Source organism: Fundulus heteroclitus, chromosome 10 (genome assembly GCF_011125445.2).
Source record: "Fundulus heteroclitus isolate FHET01 chromosome 10, MU-UCD_Fhet_4.1, whole genome shotgun sequence".
NCBI classification, from domain to species: Eukaryota; Metazoa; Chordata; class Actinopteri; order Cyprinodontiformes; family Fundulidae; genus Fundulus; species Fundulus heteroclitus.
The window spans coordinates 15,768,332-15,786,568 of NC_046370.1; the positions used below are offsets into that span (position 1 = coordinate 15,768,332).

At 40.2% G+C, this 18,237-nt stretch overlaps 1 protein-coding gene across 1 annotated transcript in view; it reads left to right on the forward strand.

The window, feature by feature from the left end:
* Window positions 1-9,482: 9,482 nt before the first annotated feature.
* si:ch211-216b21.2 (heparan sulfate glucosamine 3-O-sulfotransferase 3A1) overlaps window positions 9,483-18,237 on the forward strand; it is a 48,480-nt gene continuing 39,725 nt past the window's right edge. The window contains exon 1 of the mRNA XM_012871683.3: window positions 9,483-10,227. Within this exon, the coding sequence (XP_012727137.2) occupies window positions 9,719-10,227 (509 nt within the window). The 5' untranslated portion in view covers window positions 9,483-9,718. The remainder of the gene's footprint in view (window positions 10,228-18,237) is intronic.

The window sequence follows — 18,237 nt, forward strand, 5'->3', positions numbered from 1 at the left end:
TAGTTTGTGATTACGGTGCCCTGTGGTGGATGAAACAACACACTGTCTTGCTGTTGTCCTTGAATGTGTGAGCAGATACTCATCTGGAGGAAATGGCGGATCAGAACTCCACATATTGCTTTTTAATGAACAGCAGCATGGCGCTGTCTAATGGGGCTCTAATGAGCTCACTTGTGAGGCATCATCTGTGCTGGTTGTTTGGACACCAATCAATCGTTTATCGTCCCACACCATCTCAACATTTCAGTCCCAAGAACACTGCCGGGTCAAGGTGTCAGAACTATGTGGCTTTGGCTCTGGAGTTTGCGAACGATTCAGTTTGGACAGTTAATTTTCCGTGCTGGGTATACATATGAAATCATTTGGACGGAAGTAGCACTTTTAGGTTTACATAGAATTTAGGGCACACATGAACTGTTCGCTGTAGATTGGGAAGTGGACAGGATGATTATCAACTCCTCCAAGTTTAAGGCCCAGGTTCATAACAGGAAAAAGCTGGACTGCTTCTTCCACATTGGGGCTCACACTATGCCAAATAGAGAATTTAAAGTGTCTTGGTGTCTTGTCACAAGTGATGGAAGGATGGAGTGGAAGATAGACAGATGGATTAGGACCTGATCTGTCATAGTTAAAAAAAAAAAAAAAAAAAAAAGAACTGAGCCAACAAGGAAAGCTTTTGATATATCTGTGGGTATGTCCTAACTATATAGATCCGGGATACCAAAGTGAGCGTCTTCTCCTTAGAGTGGCTTGATACAGCCTTAGAGAGACTTTAAGGAGTTCTGTCAGCTAGGGGATCTTGAAGTGGAGTCACTGTTGAGTGTGATGAAGTGGTCTGGGCATCTGATCTGGATGCCTCCTGGGCGCCTCCATTTGGACATTTTCCAGGTATGCTCCACTGGAAGGAGACCACAGAGCAGAACCAGAATTCACTGAAGGGATAATTGTTCTTCTTCTTCCCTTGACATTGCCTAGAATGAGTTCTCACTTTTATATCAATCAATTCTGGATAAAAGGTGCCACTAAAAGGGGTTTTAGGACAGTATCCCATGTTGAACTGACTTCCTTTACATCTATTTTAGACCAGTGTGAGACCTTCACTGGGAGCCCAATTGGTTTTAATGATGTAGGTTATAATAGTCAATCCAATCATCCAATACAACAAGCGCCTTATGAGCCCTGGAACACCTAGTTCCCATCAAGCCCAAATGGGATCCAAATTGATGTGTTGGCCGGACACATGCTAGGCAATTGATGGCATAAACCCACATAGTCACACACAAACGCAAAAAAACAACAACTACCAAACACTACAAAGTACTTGTAATGCTTCTGATCCATCCACAAGGCACCATATAGGCCTAGTGATTTTAACTGTTTTTTTTTTTTTTCTAACTTTTGGATACTCCAGGAACTGCCTGATAAGGGTGTTGCTTGTTGTGCCCTCATGCACTTTTTTAAGTTATTAAATGTTGCACAAACAACTCTCGTATTAGGTATTGTCCGGTGAATAACAGCCCAAACAGCTAATATTAGGACAATAGTTGAAAGGGTGATTCGAGCAACTGGCATTCTTTTAACGGCAAACTCTGCACACATATGGAATAAAGGAGGGAAAACTTCTGTTCAAGTTCAATAATTTATTAACAGAAATCAAATGAAAGTCCATTTGATTTCCACACACCTACAATGCTGTGTGTGTGCGCAGAGTGGGTTCTCTGCATGGCCTTTCCACCATCGGGGACCTCCACATGGCCTTCCTGACGTGGCTGTGTTCTTTTTGTGGAGGCTGAGCCGTACTCAGCTTTCCTGCAACAGCTGAGTTCCTTGGTTCTTGTAAAAGTCTCACATTTCTTTGTATTTTACAATGTACAATCTGATTTTATATACCACTTGGCTGAAAGCACAACATGCTCCAATCTTGATGCCATCACTTGCACACTCCTGGTTGTAGTTCTAGACATCCCAGACTACAGCGAAACATTCTTAAATGCACTATTTTGGTGAAATAAACCATATAACTGGGTTGACCCGTCATTTATAAACTCTTTCTCTAGACCTCCATTTTCTTGTTGCTTCCTAAATGTTACTAATAAATGCAAAGCAAACTACAAGCCCATTCACTTAATGTATTGGTAATCTATTTTAGGATGGAACAGTGTAAACTGTAACACTGGCTATACTTTACCACGTAGACCATTTGAAAGCTGACACCGCCAAGACGCCAGGCTCAAGAGTCAGCCGACAAGCGTATTAGGTGATTAATTGGGATGATTGTTCTCATCATAGCCACCCATATGTGTAATTAACCTCACTGTACCCACACCAGCTTGTGCTTAAATCTAATAACCGGCCTGCAGAGACGGACAACCGCAGAAGCCAAGCAGAGCACTTCCTCACCCTCTCTGCCTGCCTCTCACATAATCAATTGCATCCTGCTGCCTCTTGGAGGAAGGAATGTGACATGAAATATAAAAGCACCCATGAGCCATAAACTGTTGGCTTGTGGTCCAACAATACAATCAAAAGGACGATATAATAAGAGCTTAGATATTTAGGATATAAAAACAGCAACAACAACAACAACAACAAAAAAAGTCTCCAATATGAAACTACCTTCTCTTCCTGTTAGAAAACAAAAAATTGGCAGGTGAAGGTTTAAAGAACAAGAGGTGATGGCTAGTATGCTTCATTCAAACAGGCATGTATGTTGACGTTTCGAGACAACTCCGAGAAAACGGCCCACTTCAGATGTGCGTTAATCTGATTAAGAGGACAATTTATTTGGGTTTCCGTGCTCAATAGAAACCCTTCCTGCTTAGCGCATGGCCTGCCAATGGAGCAGACGAATCCAACCTCGACGAATTGCCAACAGCTGTGTATATAAGAGCGAGTATATTTCCCCTCGCACAAGGGGGGAAAAAAAGAGAACACGCTGTTTTTACTTACACGTTTAGTGAGTACTCTCACAGAAAACACACTTGGAATTAGACTACTTGAAAGAGCAAATATTAAAGGATGTATAAAAAGAATGTTACTGCTAGTTTTAATAAAAAAAAAAAAAGAAATGTAAATGTACAATTGCCCCAGCTACAAACTTCTTCTATGTTAAGCCTTTTTTGTTGCCGCTCATTAACAAGTAGGGAAATCAGACCCATGACACAGTTTTCAGATTTTAATGAGGGAAGAGAATTCTTCAAACCAACCTGGCCTTACGTGATAAAGTATTTGCTCCCCTTTCTGAAATTCTGAATTAACTGCATTTTTAGAAAAGTGAGATGAATTTCACCAGTCACATCTAGGGCCGATTACTACTAATAAGACTGGGCCAGAATTTCTCCAGAGTGATGGCAAATACTCACAACTTACTATCCCAAACACTGGGTGGCAGTTGTTGCTGTTAAGGGTAGCCCAGCCAGTTATATGGTTTAAGGAATAAATACTTTTTCGCTGCATTTGAAAACTAAATTTTTGGTTTACTTACTGCTTACTTACTGATCTAAAACATTTTGGTGTGACAATAAAAAAGGGTATGTTCTTTTTGAATGAACCGTATATTATCTATAATAACTATCAGAAATAAATAAATAAAATAAAAAAATTTGTTATAACTTCCACAACTTTACACCAATGGGTCCAGCTGAGTTCTTGGTTCAGTTTAATAAAAAAAATGAATCAAATTTAGGAATCCATGCAATTTCTGCACCTTAGAACCTCTTACACCTATTTTGTTTGTTTCTTCCTACATTTTTTTTTAATCTTCTTTCCAAACATAAAAAATAAGGTTGTCTGGAAAATAACGTAAAAAGCTGAATTTTACTGCTACAGGTTTCAAGTTGCGAAACGTCAAGCTGTAATGTCGGTAGTAAAGATGTCTCCTCCAAACTGACAGGTCCCAAACCTCAGTTCATAAACCTGTCTGGAGATTATGTGCATGGCTGAGGCACTGAGTCAAACAACTTGGCCGACTCAGGCATGGAAACAGTTTCTCTCACTCTTGATGGTTTGAGGGAGAGCTGATGCACCATTTTTTTTTTTTTTTTAGGGATGGTTTAAACATTTCTGTGAAACAACCGTCAGACACAGATAACTCAGTGGCTCCTTATTTGGCTTGGCCCTGGAACCCCGCTCGCTTTCCCATGACGTTCCACCAGAATTTGCTCATTATGCAAAGTAAAAAAAAAAAAAAATGCAACAATATTGTAAAAGGATAACAAACAGTTTGTGTTTGGACTCCCATTTAGACCTAAAAAGCCCAGCTCCGCATCCAAGATTCCAAAACGGCTGCGTCAGTGTAACCATAGCGCTGCAATTTGGATAAACGGCGAAGATGAAAGCCGAATTACGTTTTTACATGCCCTCCAGACTGCTTGCACATTTTTCTTAAAGCACCAATGTCTGGGTGTGTAATTACACACTAAATGCTGTTTTTTGTTGTTGTTTTTTTTTTTTTTTTCAAGGCAATGTGTGTCACTGCACAAACATTGCACCAGTTACGCCCTAGCTTTAGAGTCCCGACTCAGACGCCACTGATGTCGACAGCGGCATTGCAATATTCACTTTTTTTTTTACCAGGGGTTCTAAACCTTTCACGTCTTTATGATAACTTTTCACAGGATATGTATTGTGTTCAGGTTATAAAATGAAGGTATTTAATAAGGGATCAGAGTTTTTACCTTCTAAACAATACATTACAGTGAAATAGAGTTTTACAGTTCTATATTTATTGCACTTTGATTTTGTTTTTAGCCTCACACCAGTCAATTAGGAGTATGTTGTTTAGAGTTAAAATCACAGCAACTATTTCACACCAGCTGCAATGTTAGGATTTGGCTCAAATTCTATAATAGCACAATGATTTTTGACTAATATAATAAGAAGATTAGGTAACAGATCCAGATCCGGATCTGCAATAAAAGTTTACTACCTTCAAGTTGAGCTGTGGCGTTTCTTTAAGCACGGAGGTTTGCAACCTGTGGCTCCAGAGCCGCATGTGGCTTTTCACTCCCTCCAAGGTGGTACTCAGTAACTTTGACCCCCAAAAAAGAGAAAAAAAAGAGCCATGTTCTGAATGAATGAATGAATGAGTTTTATGTTTCAAAAATATACAATTACACATAGTTCTGGCAAATTAAAAGCAGTCACATCAATAACAATCAAGTGAACAAACAGAAAACAAACAATAACTTGACATGTCTGAAAAAGAGCAGAAAGAAGCATAAGCTTATTTAATCCTGCCTATTTCCCCACCGCTAAGTACAATATATAACACGCACACCTACACCCACATAAGGAAACCCCTAAAAAGAAAAGAGAATACAAAACAAACAAAAAAACTGGAGCGATAACACCTCAAGAAGGCCTAACACTTCTAACAAAACAGCTTCTTAAATTGTATCATGTTTCGACAATTGTCTGAGAGCCACACTTAAGCAGTCTCACTCTCCAGGTAGAAATACTGAAAGATTTTAATGCTGCACTCACAAATGGGTGTTGCAAAATCAATTCCTTTTAAAATTCTTATTCCCATCTCAAATGAAGAACAATTTTTGAATGTTACCACCTAAAAGATTATTCATTGCTTTATGCATTATTTGTGCAGTGTGAAAATGAACCAAATTAGCATTTTTTTGTGTTTTACACTGTAAAAATTCTTACATCTAAGGGCAAAATGAAAGGAATTTTAATTCAGTACTTTAGATTTTATAAGCTCCCTGCAATAAATTCAATTGACTTCAGTTCAACAAATGTTAGTGCAAGGAATCTTACAGGACTAATGGATTGAATTTATAGGCAGAATTACATACTCAGCTAATTAAACTCAACTCAAGATAGGTTTTGTTATGTGTTGTAAAATTTTTTTTAAAATGTTTTCTGGTTCTAAGGCCTTAAAATAGTAATAAAATCAATTACAGCTTTCATAATCTGCAATAAAATAATAAAAAAAAGAAAGTATATATTTATCTAGCTTGAAATTCTTACTCCTTTCTAAATAGTAAGCACAGTTTGGGATGATTAGTAATTAGTTTTTGGGAAGCGAAATGTGGCTCCTTTGGGTTGGAAAGTTTGCAGATTTGGCTCTGGTAAAATATTTATAATATTTATTTATTTAACTGTCACTTCAGAAATAATCCCTATGAGTAAAAATAAAATGGAACAACCCCCTGAAGGATATAATAGGCTGGTTATGTTTACAATACTGCCCTGTAAGGAGTGCCTGTAAGGAGTCTTGGGGTGATCCTGGGTTCAGATTTTAAATTCAATAAACAGGCCAGAGCAGAAGTCTAGTCTAGTGTCTACATCCACAATTCCCCAGGAAAACTCAGGGGGAGACTCTGCTGCCAGCGAGCGATGGGCTCTCGCGCACCTCAGCCACAACAACAATTTTAACGCACTTTAGAAATTCACATCTGAATTCATTGCAGCATTTCCCATTACCATAGACGCACACGCTTGTGTCTGTCTCTCCCCCCCAGGCAGACAAACACACGCGTGTGTGTGTCTATGCCGGAGGCGAGTCCACCTGTCCTTTGCTGCTCTTGGGCACTGCGGGTTTGCAGGCCATCCACAGTTCTCGGCTCACTTACCGCTGCGCACCTGCAGGTGACAAACTCACTCGCTTTACCCCGGCGCTGGACAAACCCATTTCTGTGCATCGACTCCCCCGCCCAGCCACAAGCACACAGAGAATGACACACATCGACACACAAATAATCAAAAATGGTGGAAGTCCATACAGTTCAGAAAGCTGCTGTTACAGCGATGTGGCCCTGCCTGTTTTCATGCTGGATGCAGACTTGATTTAATATAGCCAATCAATGTCTTGAGAAATCTTTTTTTTGTTTTGTTTTACAGAGCAAATGTTCCCTGACACATGGAGTCAACATGCTACTCTTTACGGTACGCCTAAAATGTCGAGACAGGATATGGGGGGCAACAACTAATGTGTTTTCTGTTCTTTTTACGACACCGTTTTAAAGCTTTGTCAACTGTATGTCTGTTTCTGATCCGACTCCTTCCTACAGAAAGTCACTGAAAGTGAAGATGCAGATGTCAGAATAAATGTGTACCTTTCTTGTGGAAATGCATTTTGCATTCTTTGCTATTCTCCCATCAATCATGTCTGAGCCCCTCACTTTATTGAGCGACCTCTGGGTCCAGGCCGACGGATCGGAGACTTCAATACTGCGCATTAGGGTGGAGCCTAAATATTAATTTTAAATTTTTTTAATTGGAAGGTATTCCAAACGCGATTTGACAGAACTTCAGCTTTGGATTTGTCATAAATGGAAAGAATTCTTGCTATTTAAGGACATGAAGCCATTTGACCTCTGTGAGGGAATGTTAAATGTCATCATGGTTCGTTTGAGGGGGCTGAACACGTCTCCAGTGTCGAGGACATGCAGAAAAGACACAGGGTGTGATTTGTTAAACGCCGGACACCCTCTTGCATTGTCCCGACAACACGGGGGGACATCTGGCACCGGCAAAGCGGCCCACTGCTGAGGTCTCCATCCGCTTTCTCGGGCAGTGAGCTGTGCAGCATTGAAGCACTGCCTGCACATTCTCATGCTAATACTCGGATGGCAGGAGCAGATGTGAAGCATTTGGTTCTGTTCTTGTTCACTTGTAAAGGAATTATGTGCTCCGCTATCATTATTTCACTTTTTTTGTTCTTCTGTGTGTCATATAAAGCGGTTTTTGACAGAGGCCATCTTCCTTGGTGGCCTTACTAAGCTGACTCAGTGGCGTTAGTGTTGAGGGTTTTCACACTAAAGCGGGATGCTAAAGTAACGCTCTTTGCTTAAAACAACAGACAATTATATTTCTGAGTTTAAACTTGGTCTCATGAGCTTTAATATTGTGCTATGAACTGATCTGTATGTCTCTGCCCCAAAGTATTTAGTTTTCACCCCACAAAACAACTATGGCAACCAAGGTGTTTTCTAGAATGTTCTATTTAGGCATGCCACTATGGCCATGAATCCTGTTTAGTATTTTTAAACATTCCAACAGTTTGTAATTTCATGTCTTTTAAGGGCAAATGTACCAAAATATGTTAACGCGCTTTTCAAACCCAAGCTAAATTTTGTGGGTGTGATGTTAAAATTATGTAACTCTCTTATTATTCTTTTTTTAAACTTAAATCTTTGATGCTGGTGTCATGCGATGGTGCCAAAAAGTGTGAGTGATAGATCTTCAACAAGGGGAACTATAAAAAAAAATAAAAAAAAATAAAAATCAAGCATTGTAATATAAATAAATAAATAAAATGTTCCACTTAATTTAACCTTGTCCACTGTTTTCTTGAATTATTGCATAAAGAATATTGTTGGGCCAGCAGTTTTTTTGTGGCATGCAATAAACTGGCATAGACTTGAGACCTGTTTGAAATATTTAAAAGATAATAATAAGTTAGTTATTCAACGTTTGATCTATCTATTACTACAGTTTTAACATCGTAATTAAAAATATTGCAAAAACCTCATTTGTAGAGTTGATTTGGAGTTCACATGTTTCAATCTGGAGGTCAGAGCCACTTCTCCAAAAACTCTAAAATGTCATCCCTAGACTACAGCAGGAAGATGGACACCTGTGCCATCAGGAAGTTTAACTTTCCTGGGAGAAGAAGAAAGCCTTTAATGTCTAAAAAAAACACGAAGGCCAGATTAAAGTTTGCCAAACACCACCTGAATTAAGACAAAGAGTTGTGGAACAATGGTGTTTTTTTTGCGTAAATGAGTCTAAAAGTGATGTCAGAGTTTGGGAAATGGTCATAAGAAGCATCTTGCTAGTTATTTTGGAAAAAATGGCAAGCATATGGGCTAGGTAGTCCCAAACTAGTTAAGAAAAACTATTTTTGTTTGCATTGTTTGTTTAATGAGTAAAACAAGGTCAGTTTTTGTTGAGCGCAAACAATTTACTTTCAAAAGAGAAATAAAAATGATTAGACATTGATTTGTGAAGACATTTTTTGAAGTTACATACCTAATTATATAACTTATTTTTTTTTGCATGCTTTTGTGCATTTGATGCAAATGCACAAAAAAACCCAACAACGACAAAACTCTTATTTCTTGAAATACATGTAAGATCCTCTTCAATTTCTTTGCTCAATAAACATTTAGTTTTTACCTAAATTAGGAAATCCAATTCAACGTTGCCAGAGTGTCTTCAAGATGAAAATAAGTTAAATAAATGCATTTCAGTTATTGTATTCTCCAGTTTTTTTTATTATTATTTGTTAACAATTTAGAGGGTTCCTGCTGTCTTATTTATGGATGATTTCAACTTTATTTTTTTCTGTTTACATAAATTATGTAAATAGTTCAGGGTCTCCACCTACCTGGAAGCATATTGGGTGCTTGGTTTCCCCCTCTCCTTCTCATTGGTCAGGAGAAGTGTCCGTCATGGAACTTGACGTGTGAGACAAGTTTACAACTCTACACGTGCAGCTGGTGAATCAGGAGCATCCTACATCCAGACAGAGGAGCAGACTATAACCGGAGTGCTTATTAAGTCTAAGCAGCACTTTTGACTGGTTAAATTAGTTCTACCTAACCTTGCTCTGTCCAGCTTCAGCCTTACATGTTATTTCTGCTGGGTTCATGCTCCGCATCGCACGCGGATGAACATTTTTTCTCCGCACTTTTCTTCATGGAAAGTGGACTCAGTGATGTTCGCTTAGCATGGCCGTGGCTCCTTCACCGGAGCCGGTATGGCTTTTAGCCGCGTCCGCAAACTGGACGCCCGGTCCCGAGGCATCCTCTTCAGGAAGGCGGTGGTCATGCTCTGCTCCCTCCTCGCCCCTCTCATCCTCCTGCACCTCCTGGCTGAGCGCTGCGCCTCGCCCTCGCCGGTCAGAGGCTCCCCGCGGACCAAGCGGCTGGTGAGCGAATGGAGCGCCGGTTCGGACCCGGCTGGCCGCGCGGTCGCCGGAGGGGCTCTGGCGCGTGCGCGCGCGGGGGCCATGGTTTGGCAGCTTCCAGAGGAGTCCCCCGCTCCGCCGGCGCCGCCGGATCTGGTCGCGTCACCCAGGTTCGCAGGTAAAGTCAGCCCGCTCGGGGAGGGGAGCAAGAAGCTGCCGCAGGCTCTCATCATCGGGGTGAAGAAAGGAGGGACCCGGGCTCTGCTGGAGTTCCTGCGGGTGCACCCGGACATCAGGGCCGTGGGAGCGGAGCCGCACTTCTTCGACCGCAACTACGACTACGGACTGGAGTGGTACAGGTGAATATTTATTTACAAATAATGTATTGAGGGGGGAAACCAAACTTATACAACGTAATTTGCGTAAACGTTCCTCAAACTGCAATAAAACCTACTTTATGTCAGGATGTTGTTGTTTTTTTTATGTCCAAATCGGATTTTAGGCTGTATAATCGAAGCAAGCGAGTAATGCATTATATTGCAAGCAAAACTTTATACAAAGCATACATGACGGTAAAATGTCATAAGCGCTATACTTTTAGAAATGAAATACCTTAAACTTGAGAGACGTGTTTATTTTTCCACTTTTCAACAAATTAAACTTCTCTGATTTGCAATCAAGAATTAAGGATATTAAGGCATCTTAAAGTGCAACAACACATTGTAACATAAAAGCAACTGAAGTAAAAGTTGACAAGACAGTTTAATAAACGTTGTCTAGCTTCAATGAGCTGCTTAGCCCAAGTTATTTATAGTTATATTTCTTTTTAAATTTAGTGTATTTTTTCCTCCAAATTCAAGTATTTCCATTTTAAAATTCTATGTTTTACAAATCAAGCTCATTATTTAATCTCAAAAGAGATGCAATGGATCAGTATAAGAATAACCCCCAAATTGATTAAGGTAACTTCATATTTTTGCAAAGCTCTAAAAAAAAATCAAATGTCAAATAAAACTGGATGTGTGATATATGGTTTGCAAAAGCATCATGATTCACCAGACCTTTTCAGATTTATATAAGGATGTTTTTTTTTTTTTTATTATTGAGTGGCTAATATTTTGACCCTTTCAGAATTTTTGGGCCACCTCTCTCCGGCCTTCGCTGCTTGAAGCGAAAGCTGTTCTTATCATTTCCGTTTCAGATTTATATAAAGCGCCGTCCGGCTCGGGAACATACGGCCCATGTTGAGGATGTTTACACAAGAGATGCTAGGCTAATATTAGCCTGGTTCCTCTCTACTTTGATATGACTCTTTGATAATGATTCTCACAGCTTGTTTTCTTAGCACTTCTAATTAATCAAGGAAAGGAACCATTCTGCTGCTTCTCCAAATAAGCACTTTGCTATGAACGCCATCATTTGCTGATGAGTTTTGGTCTTCAGGCACGCATGTTGCACTGCGTTCGGTTCTCTCCCCTATGAATAAAGCGCGGCCTGAGTCCGGGACGGACTTGGCGTTCGATCGGGGTCTTTGAGAATCTTTGAAAAGAGCTGATTTATGCTGTTCCGAGTCATTAAATTGCCACAGTGATAGATAGTGTTTTTCTTGTGTCTTATTTGGCCTCCCATACATCACTGATAAAGACATGTCACGGTCCAGAAATCTTTATTTTGAATCTCAACTCTCAGAAGTAGCCTAATTGCTGCTGAAATCAGCACAGCCTGTTGATTTATGGAAGCTACATCGGGCCTGGTTTTATTAGATGTTATCAAGCGCCTCATTTTGTGTCACGTTTAAGGCATGAGCGCCGTTAGCTTCTTCAGTCGGACCCAGTAGGAACAAAGTTTGTTTTGGGAATAACGGGAGGGGGGGGGGGGTAGGCTCATATGAGCCACAAATTTGAGATCATTTGTGGCTCAAATTTTCTCTGCTGAGTCAAGAGTTTATGCGGAAGTTTTCTCTGATCATTTAAAACCCTATTTATTTCAGAACACATACTTTAACTATTTGTTCTATTAAACGGAGCCTTCAGATTAACCGTAAGCATGTATTTTTTTTGTGTGCGACTGGACCTTTTTTAAAGCCTTCTTCCTGCAGATATCCAAACTAAATTAGCTAAGAAGCCAGAAATGTTCATTGAAGCTCATGGTATTTGCAAACACTTCAAAAATCTTTAACATGATCAAACCAGTTTTTGTTATTTAAAACAGAACACAGAAATTGATCATGTATTCCTATAGCTTCTAACATAACTGGCCTTATCCGTAGCATGTACGTATTATTTAAATCTCTATACATAGACTTGAGTCAAAAGTCTGAATTAAACTGTAATAGTTTTTGAAGTACCTAATGCACATAATATTAAACCTTTTTGTCAATATTTTGTTAAACAAGTTAAACAAAACAGTCTTAGCTTGATCGGGGAATGGACCGCCTAATGAAGAAGTCGCTCGTAGCTTGCTAGCTGTAGTTTTAAAGCAACGATAGCTGAATAAGAGCGATGGTTGATTCTGTGACCGCCTGAGTTTTTCCACGACCAGAAACATTTGCAGCTTGAGTTTGTCCTACTTTCAAATAAAGGGAAATAGTAGTAAGCATTTTTACAGCCTGCTGGCCAGCAGTGTGCGGCGACAAGGCTCAGTGCCGTTTTTCCTCGCCGCTCGGCCACTCTGGCGTCTCCGAGAAAGAACGTAAAAAAAAAAAGATACGTCGGAAAAGGGTCGCGTTTCTGAAATTGTAGCTTTAGAGAACCGGCTCCGACATCCATAAAGTTTTGAACGTCCGTTCACGGCTTTCCTGGTTTGCTTTTGCTTTTGAGAGAGTCGGTGTGCGATTGTGCGTAAACACACATTTACCCTCCCTTAATGTCTCCTTTTCCTCGCCGAGGGACTTTCCGCAGCTCACGTCGAACTCGTGATTGATTTCATCCGTCACTGCCGAGAGTCCGTGAGCGAATGTTGGTGTGTTCACATTTTCTGCAGGCCTGTGGGGAATAATGGCTCTTCCTCTCAGTGGCTCTCTGTCTAATGGGGCATTGCCGACATTTCGGCTCTCTTATTAAGAAGGATTAGGGCCATAATGAAAGGTTACCTGAGTGTCTCAGGAGGTATAATTCACCCTTTGATTGAGTTAACACTACGCGCCGCACCGCCTAAAAAGCCCCAAGACCAAACTTTTACTCTCACTCACCAACAACTCCCCTCAGAGCCTCTCTCTCGCTCACCCCTTCTCCTCCCCTTTCCGAAGCATTTTGGCTTTCTCCCATCTCCCACTCACACACCGCCCTCTTTGTGCCTCGCTGAGAGTGAACATTCTCTTTCTGCCATCACTCTTTCACACTCTTCTGTTTACCTATTCATCCATTGTGGGGTTTTATATCCATGAGGGTCCCATCTATCCCGAGGAGTTGCCAAGATTCTCTGGAATCCGGACCGCGGCTCCAAGGACGGACCTCAGCGCCGGTCCCACCTTAACGCTGCCCATTAAAAAACAAACAACAAAAACAACAACAAAAAAACAACAACCTGTGAATTAGAAAGAGGAAGAATTAATTATTGCAAGAACACGGCCCTCTCTGCAGGAGTTTGTCTTGTCAGCTCTCCTCTACAATGCCTGGGAGTCCTCCTGTTTACGGCTCTTGTGTGTGTTTTTTTTCCCTCCCTCTAAGATCGTGATTGAACTGGGCTCGTTCGTTGTCGCTTTGAGGGCATACAAAGGTGTTTTCTCGTGCTTCACCGATGATTGCCGAAACCAAGAAGTCAGCCAGATTGCGCTGCTCAAACCAACGAGGTCTTTGGGAGAGCTGCAGCAGCCTCCATGCTGCTGGGCTATAGAGCCGGTTTCAGAAAATCCACTGCTGTGGTGTGTTTATGAAATATCTGCAATAGGATTGTTTAAAAGCTGAAAGTACGGATTTATACACGTAGACAACCTAATGGTACCCTAATTAGTTTTGCAACTTTAAGAAATCCTCAGATGAGAGTTATTTTTATGGCAGCGATGCGGCTTTAAAACTGGTTTGTGATGTTTCTAGTGTTTCTTCCATTGGTAGTACAACGATTTTCTGACTAATTTCAAACCGATTTTGCATCGTTTATCTATTTCAAACTTTTATAAGCTTGTTAAGCTTTAATATTTGTAAAAAAAAAAAAAACTATTTTATCTCATTTTAAGACTTTATTTACTAAAATGACAAGATTTTATTGAGTGGTATTCACTATCTCGGGTTATTTAACTGCGAGCAATTTTAGACCCTAAAAAGCATGTTTTAGTGTTTCCCTCAGTGTGAAACCCTCCAGCTCTCCCTGGGTGAAATTTCGGAAAACAATTAATCACAAAACTTTTTTAATCTTACATGATAACTTTTAAAATGTTTACAATGTTTTAAATTCATAAATGTTTAGCTTTTTATTTAATGCTTTACCGTTGGTTCCAGCTGGAACCCTTTTTTATTTTCTGCTCTGACTGTCATCAAAGCAGGTTTAGGTCAGTAGCTATTTTCTTGAAGATTTTTCCTTACGGATGAAGATTAACGCTGTTTTTAATTGTTGACTGGTTAATATCATTGCCTTTCCCGTTTTTAAGAGCAGCCTGGGGGAAATGGACCTCTTTGGCATGTCGTACTAAAACAGGAGTTGGTGGATTATTCAAATCTAAATAGTAAAGCTTACATGAAAAAAATCTTTTAGCTACATTTCTTTGACAGGATTTGCTAGGAGTTCCTCTAATCATCGCAGCTGTTTTTGAATAAACGCACTCAAATGAACAGTTTTGCTGTTGGATTTTGCTAAGGTTTTCATTGTGTGGTTGTGCTTCTCCAACTAAAATATTCACTTAAGACTTTTTACGCTTCCTTACCAGGGAAACCAAAGCAATATAGAGGCTGCTATACGCTACTGGATCTAAGACAAACTCGCTGGCGTTTTCTCAGTTCACTTTCACTTAACTTTTTTTGATCTAACGCCCATTTCTGATGTCGCGTACAGTTCGAGTGTTTCTTTACACAGGAAACAAACTAAGTACCCGGTCGGCCGGTGTTACATTTCACCGCACATGGCTCCGTCTAACCACACACAAACCTGTTCTTGTTCCGGCCCTTGTTGTGGAAATGGACACTCGGAGTGAACAAGCAGGTCAAGCGCAGGCACTGTGAAGTAAGGCGGAGGTCCGCGCGACAGAGTAGTAACTATTATGCTTTTGGCCGACTTGGGTTACTGAACACCCGCGCTTTCACCTGTCCTTCAGACGGCTAAAGACCGCTTGGATTAGGCCCTCACCTGATCCCTTAGTGGGCTAATTACGCTCCATAAAAACACGCGTGACCACACAAGAGAACAGACGCAACCGTGTGCGGACGCGCTCAAAAAGCTGAATATGTAAAACATAAAATAAAAAAAAGGTTCCTTGGTTGCTTGCGTTGCTGGAGAGGTGTTTTTCATGGTTTATCAGTGGATTTTCTTTATCTTTATCCATTTAAAACCAAGGGAAAGCCAACAAAAATCAGCATGTTTGCGTAGAACCCCACCCAACAAAAAAATAACTAAAAATTCCAATAAAATGTAGGTATCGCGTTTTCATCACAATGCAGGTATTTAAGACAGAGTCCTGTAATGGTAGCAAGAAACTGTTCTTGATTATAAGTGCATTGACCTCGAGCTGACTTGTGACCGCGACTGTTCTGTACCCAGATCCTATTTTTTCAGGCCGCTGTTTGATTAGTGCAGCCAGACAGTGTTAGATGTGGAGAAACTCACAGCAAATTAGGGATTTTATTTCTGATTTTCCCGCAACAATTCAACATCCAAATGTAATTCTTTGAGCTCGTAAAAATTACTGGAAATACATAAGGGTTTTCAAAAAGCCATCAAGGTTCTTTCCCAGCGACCTTAACTGATTCATCAGGTTAGTTTGGCAGAGTTTTTTTTTTTTTTAACAAAAAGAATATAGGGTAACATTTGTCAATTTCTGTTGGTAGAAAGCTCATAAATTAGCTGCATTGTTAACATGTTGGCCCTGTTAACTGGCTGGCTGAGTTTGAACTCTGTCCTCGTCTGCCGTTGATTCATATTCCACTTGTCGTTCTGTGAAGTTTGGCGCACAGTTGGAAAGAATGACACAGCTCCAAGTGGGAGAGGTTATACTTTAAAGACCCAACCCGTCTTCTGTTCGTTGTACGAGAGGAATGCTGTGCTCAGATCGTACAAAGCCTTCTGTAATTTAATCAGCCCAAAAAAAAAACATTGGAAACTTTGCAATTCTTGGATCACAGCAGAAGAAAATACCGTTAATTATGCATGTGAGCATCGCTTGTTTTTTGCGGCTGTATTAAGTTGCTTTGGCACAAAGCACACAGCAGCTGGGATTAAAGACCCGATCTAACAGAAAACCCTTTCTTTGGGAACCATTTATTGGGAAAATATAGCCTTAATATTACTACCTGCATGATACTTTAGCATTTCCAATGGTGCTATTTTTTTCACAACTTTGAATTGCATCTTTTAATTAGAGTATAAAATGGTCGGGTCCACCGTTTTGCGATTAATTCTGTTAGGTCCTGATCAATATATGAAGAACCTTCTAGATTTATTTTTCTGGTGTCGGGTATTTGTATTGTGTAGCCATTAAAACCGTCATGATTTGTAGTGGCTGTTGTAGGACCCAAATGCAGAGAGTCGTGATTGGTGGATTTAATAATCAAAACTCACAAAAAACACACTGGAGGATGCAGGAGCCAGAGCAAAAACAAGACATAGATCTGGGACGCAAGCAAGGATGCGATCATGCAAAATGACAGGACCCAAACAGTAGAAAGCAGCAGCTAGTGAGAAAATGAGAGGAGGTTAAACACCGGGAGGATGAGAGCTGGAACGATGGCCAGGGGTTGATTGACTAATTGATAGCAGGTGTGGAGAAGGAGCTGGAGGAAAAACTGAGGAGAGAGAGAGAGAGAGAGAGAGTGGCAACAGGGGGCGAGAGAGAGCAACAGGGGAACAAGGAAGAGAATAAATGTAACTGAGGATAACTAGACACAGGGAATAAACTAAAGACTGTACAGAAGGGAACTGAAACAAGGCCGATCTATTAAATATAAGATACACAAGAAGACCAGGGGAAAACTCGATGTAATGAAAATAAGTAGGATAGCTAAGAAAAGACTGAGCTATCAAACAAATAATAAAGCGTATTCTAAAGACACTGAAATGCTAAGACAGAACAAAAACCGAGAAGACAGTGAGAAAAACTGATCACAGTCTTTGTAAAGGATTTAGTGTTGTATGTATTAAGGTCATTTATTATTTTAACTTTTATACTGCAAGTAAAAAAAAAATCACGGCTTTGGTTCGGAAAACTGGTTTTCATTGAAGGAAACAAAACAACAAAAACAATTTAAATACTTTGTAAGAAAAAAAGAAAAAACCTGTAAATTAATTGGTTGCATGCTTGTAGGTCTTTTATTTTGGCCTCATCTTTATTTTTTTTTAAAAAGTGCAAACTGGCCAGTGACCAGCTTAATAAAACAACCTATTTGGAGACTATTTTTTTTTTTACATTAAAATGCTTAAAATATAAGAGTTTCCATTAATTACAGCCTCATATTCCACCAAGTTAGAGTGTTTACTTTAATGCTCATATCAGATAAATGGTAAGGACAGTCATAGAATTCCTTTATTTGTGTTGATGTGATTTAAGGCCACTACTGTCACGATTGGGTCATAAATGACTCAGATGCTGAGGAGAACTCAAGTTAGACTTGTGTTTAAAAGGAAAACTAAAGAGAGATTACGAAAAGATTCTACTCAAGAAAACCAACGGGAGGAATGGGAACAGCCTCCTGAGTAATGCAAATGGTAGTCAAACAAAAGAACACAGCAAGGGGCAATGAGAAGCAGTGAGCTTAATGCTGCTTAGACCAAGGGGTGTCAAACTCCGGTCCTGGAGGGCTGCGGTGTCCTGCAGTTTTTAAATGCTTCAACACACCTGAGTCAGGTGATCAGGTAAGAAGCACTCTGGAGAACCCGACTGCGTACAGAGGAGGTAATTCAGCTATTTAAATCAGATGTGTTGGACCAAGGACTCATCTGAATGGACTGGACTTTGACACCCCTTGGTCTAAAGCCTCTAATGGTGGACTCTGCAGCAGGTCATAAAAAAAAAATTATTTTGACTTTGACGGGCAAGACTAGCAGCAGTGGTCTAGGAACAACAACTTCCAACAGGTTAATGTTCTCAGTCCTGTTCTGTACAGCTGTTAGTTATTCTCTAAAGCTCGGAGAACTTAAGGAACACCTTACAACTTTATGGACATTTTTAAAGCCTATCTCTATAGTCTCATGGCAAGAAGTAGTTTATGGATCATTTGTCCTTAGCA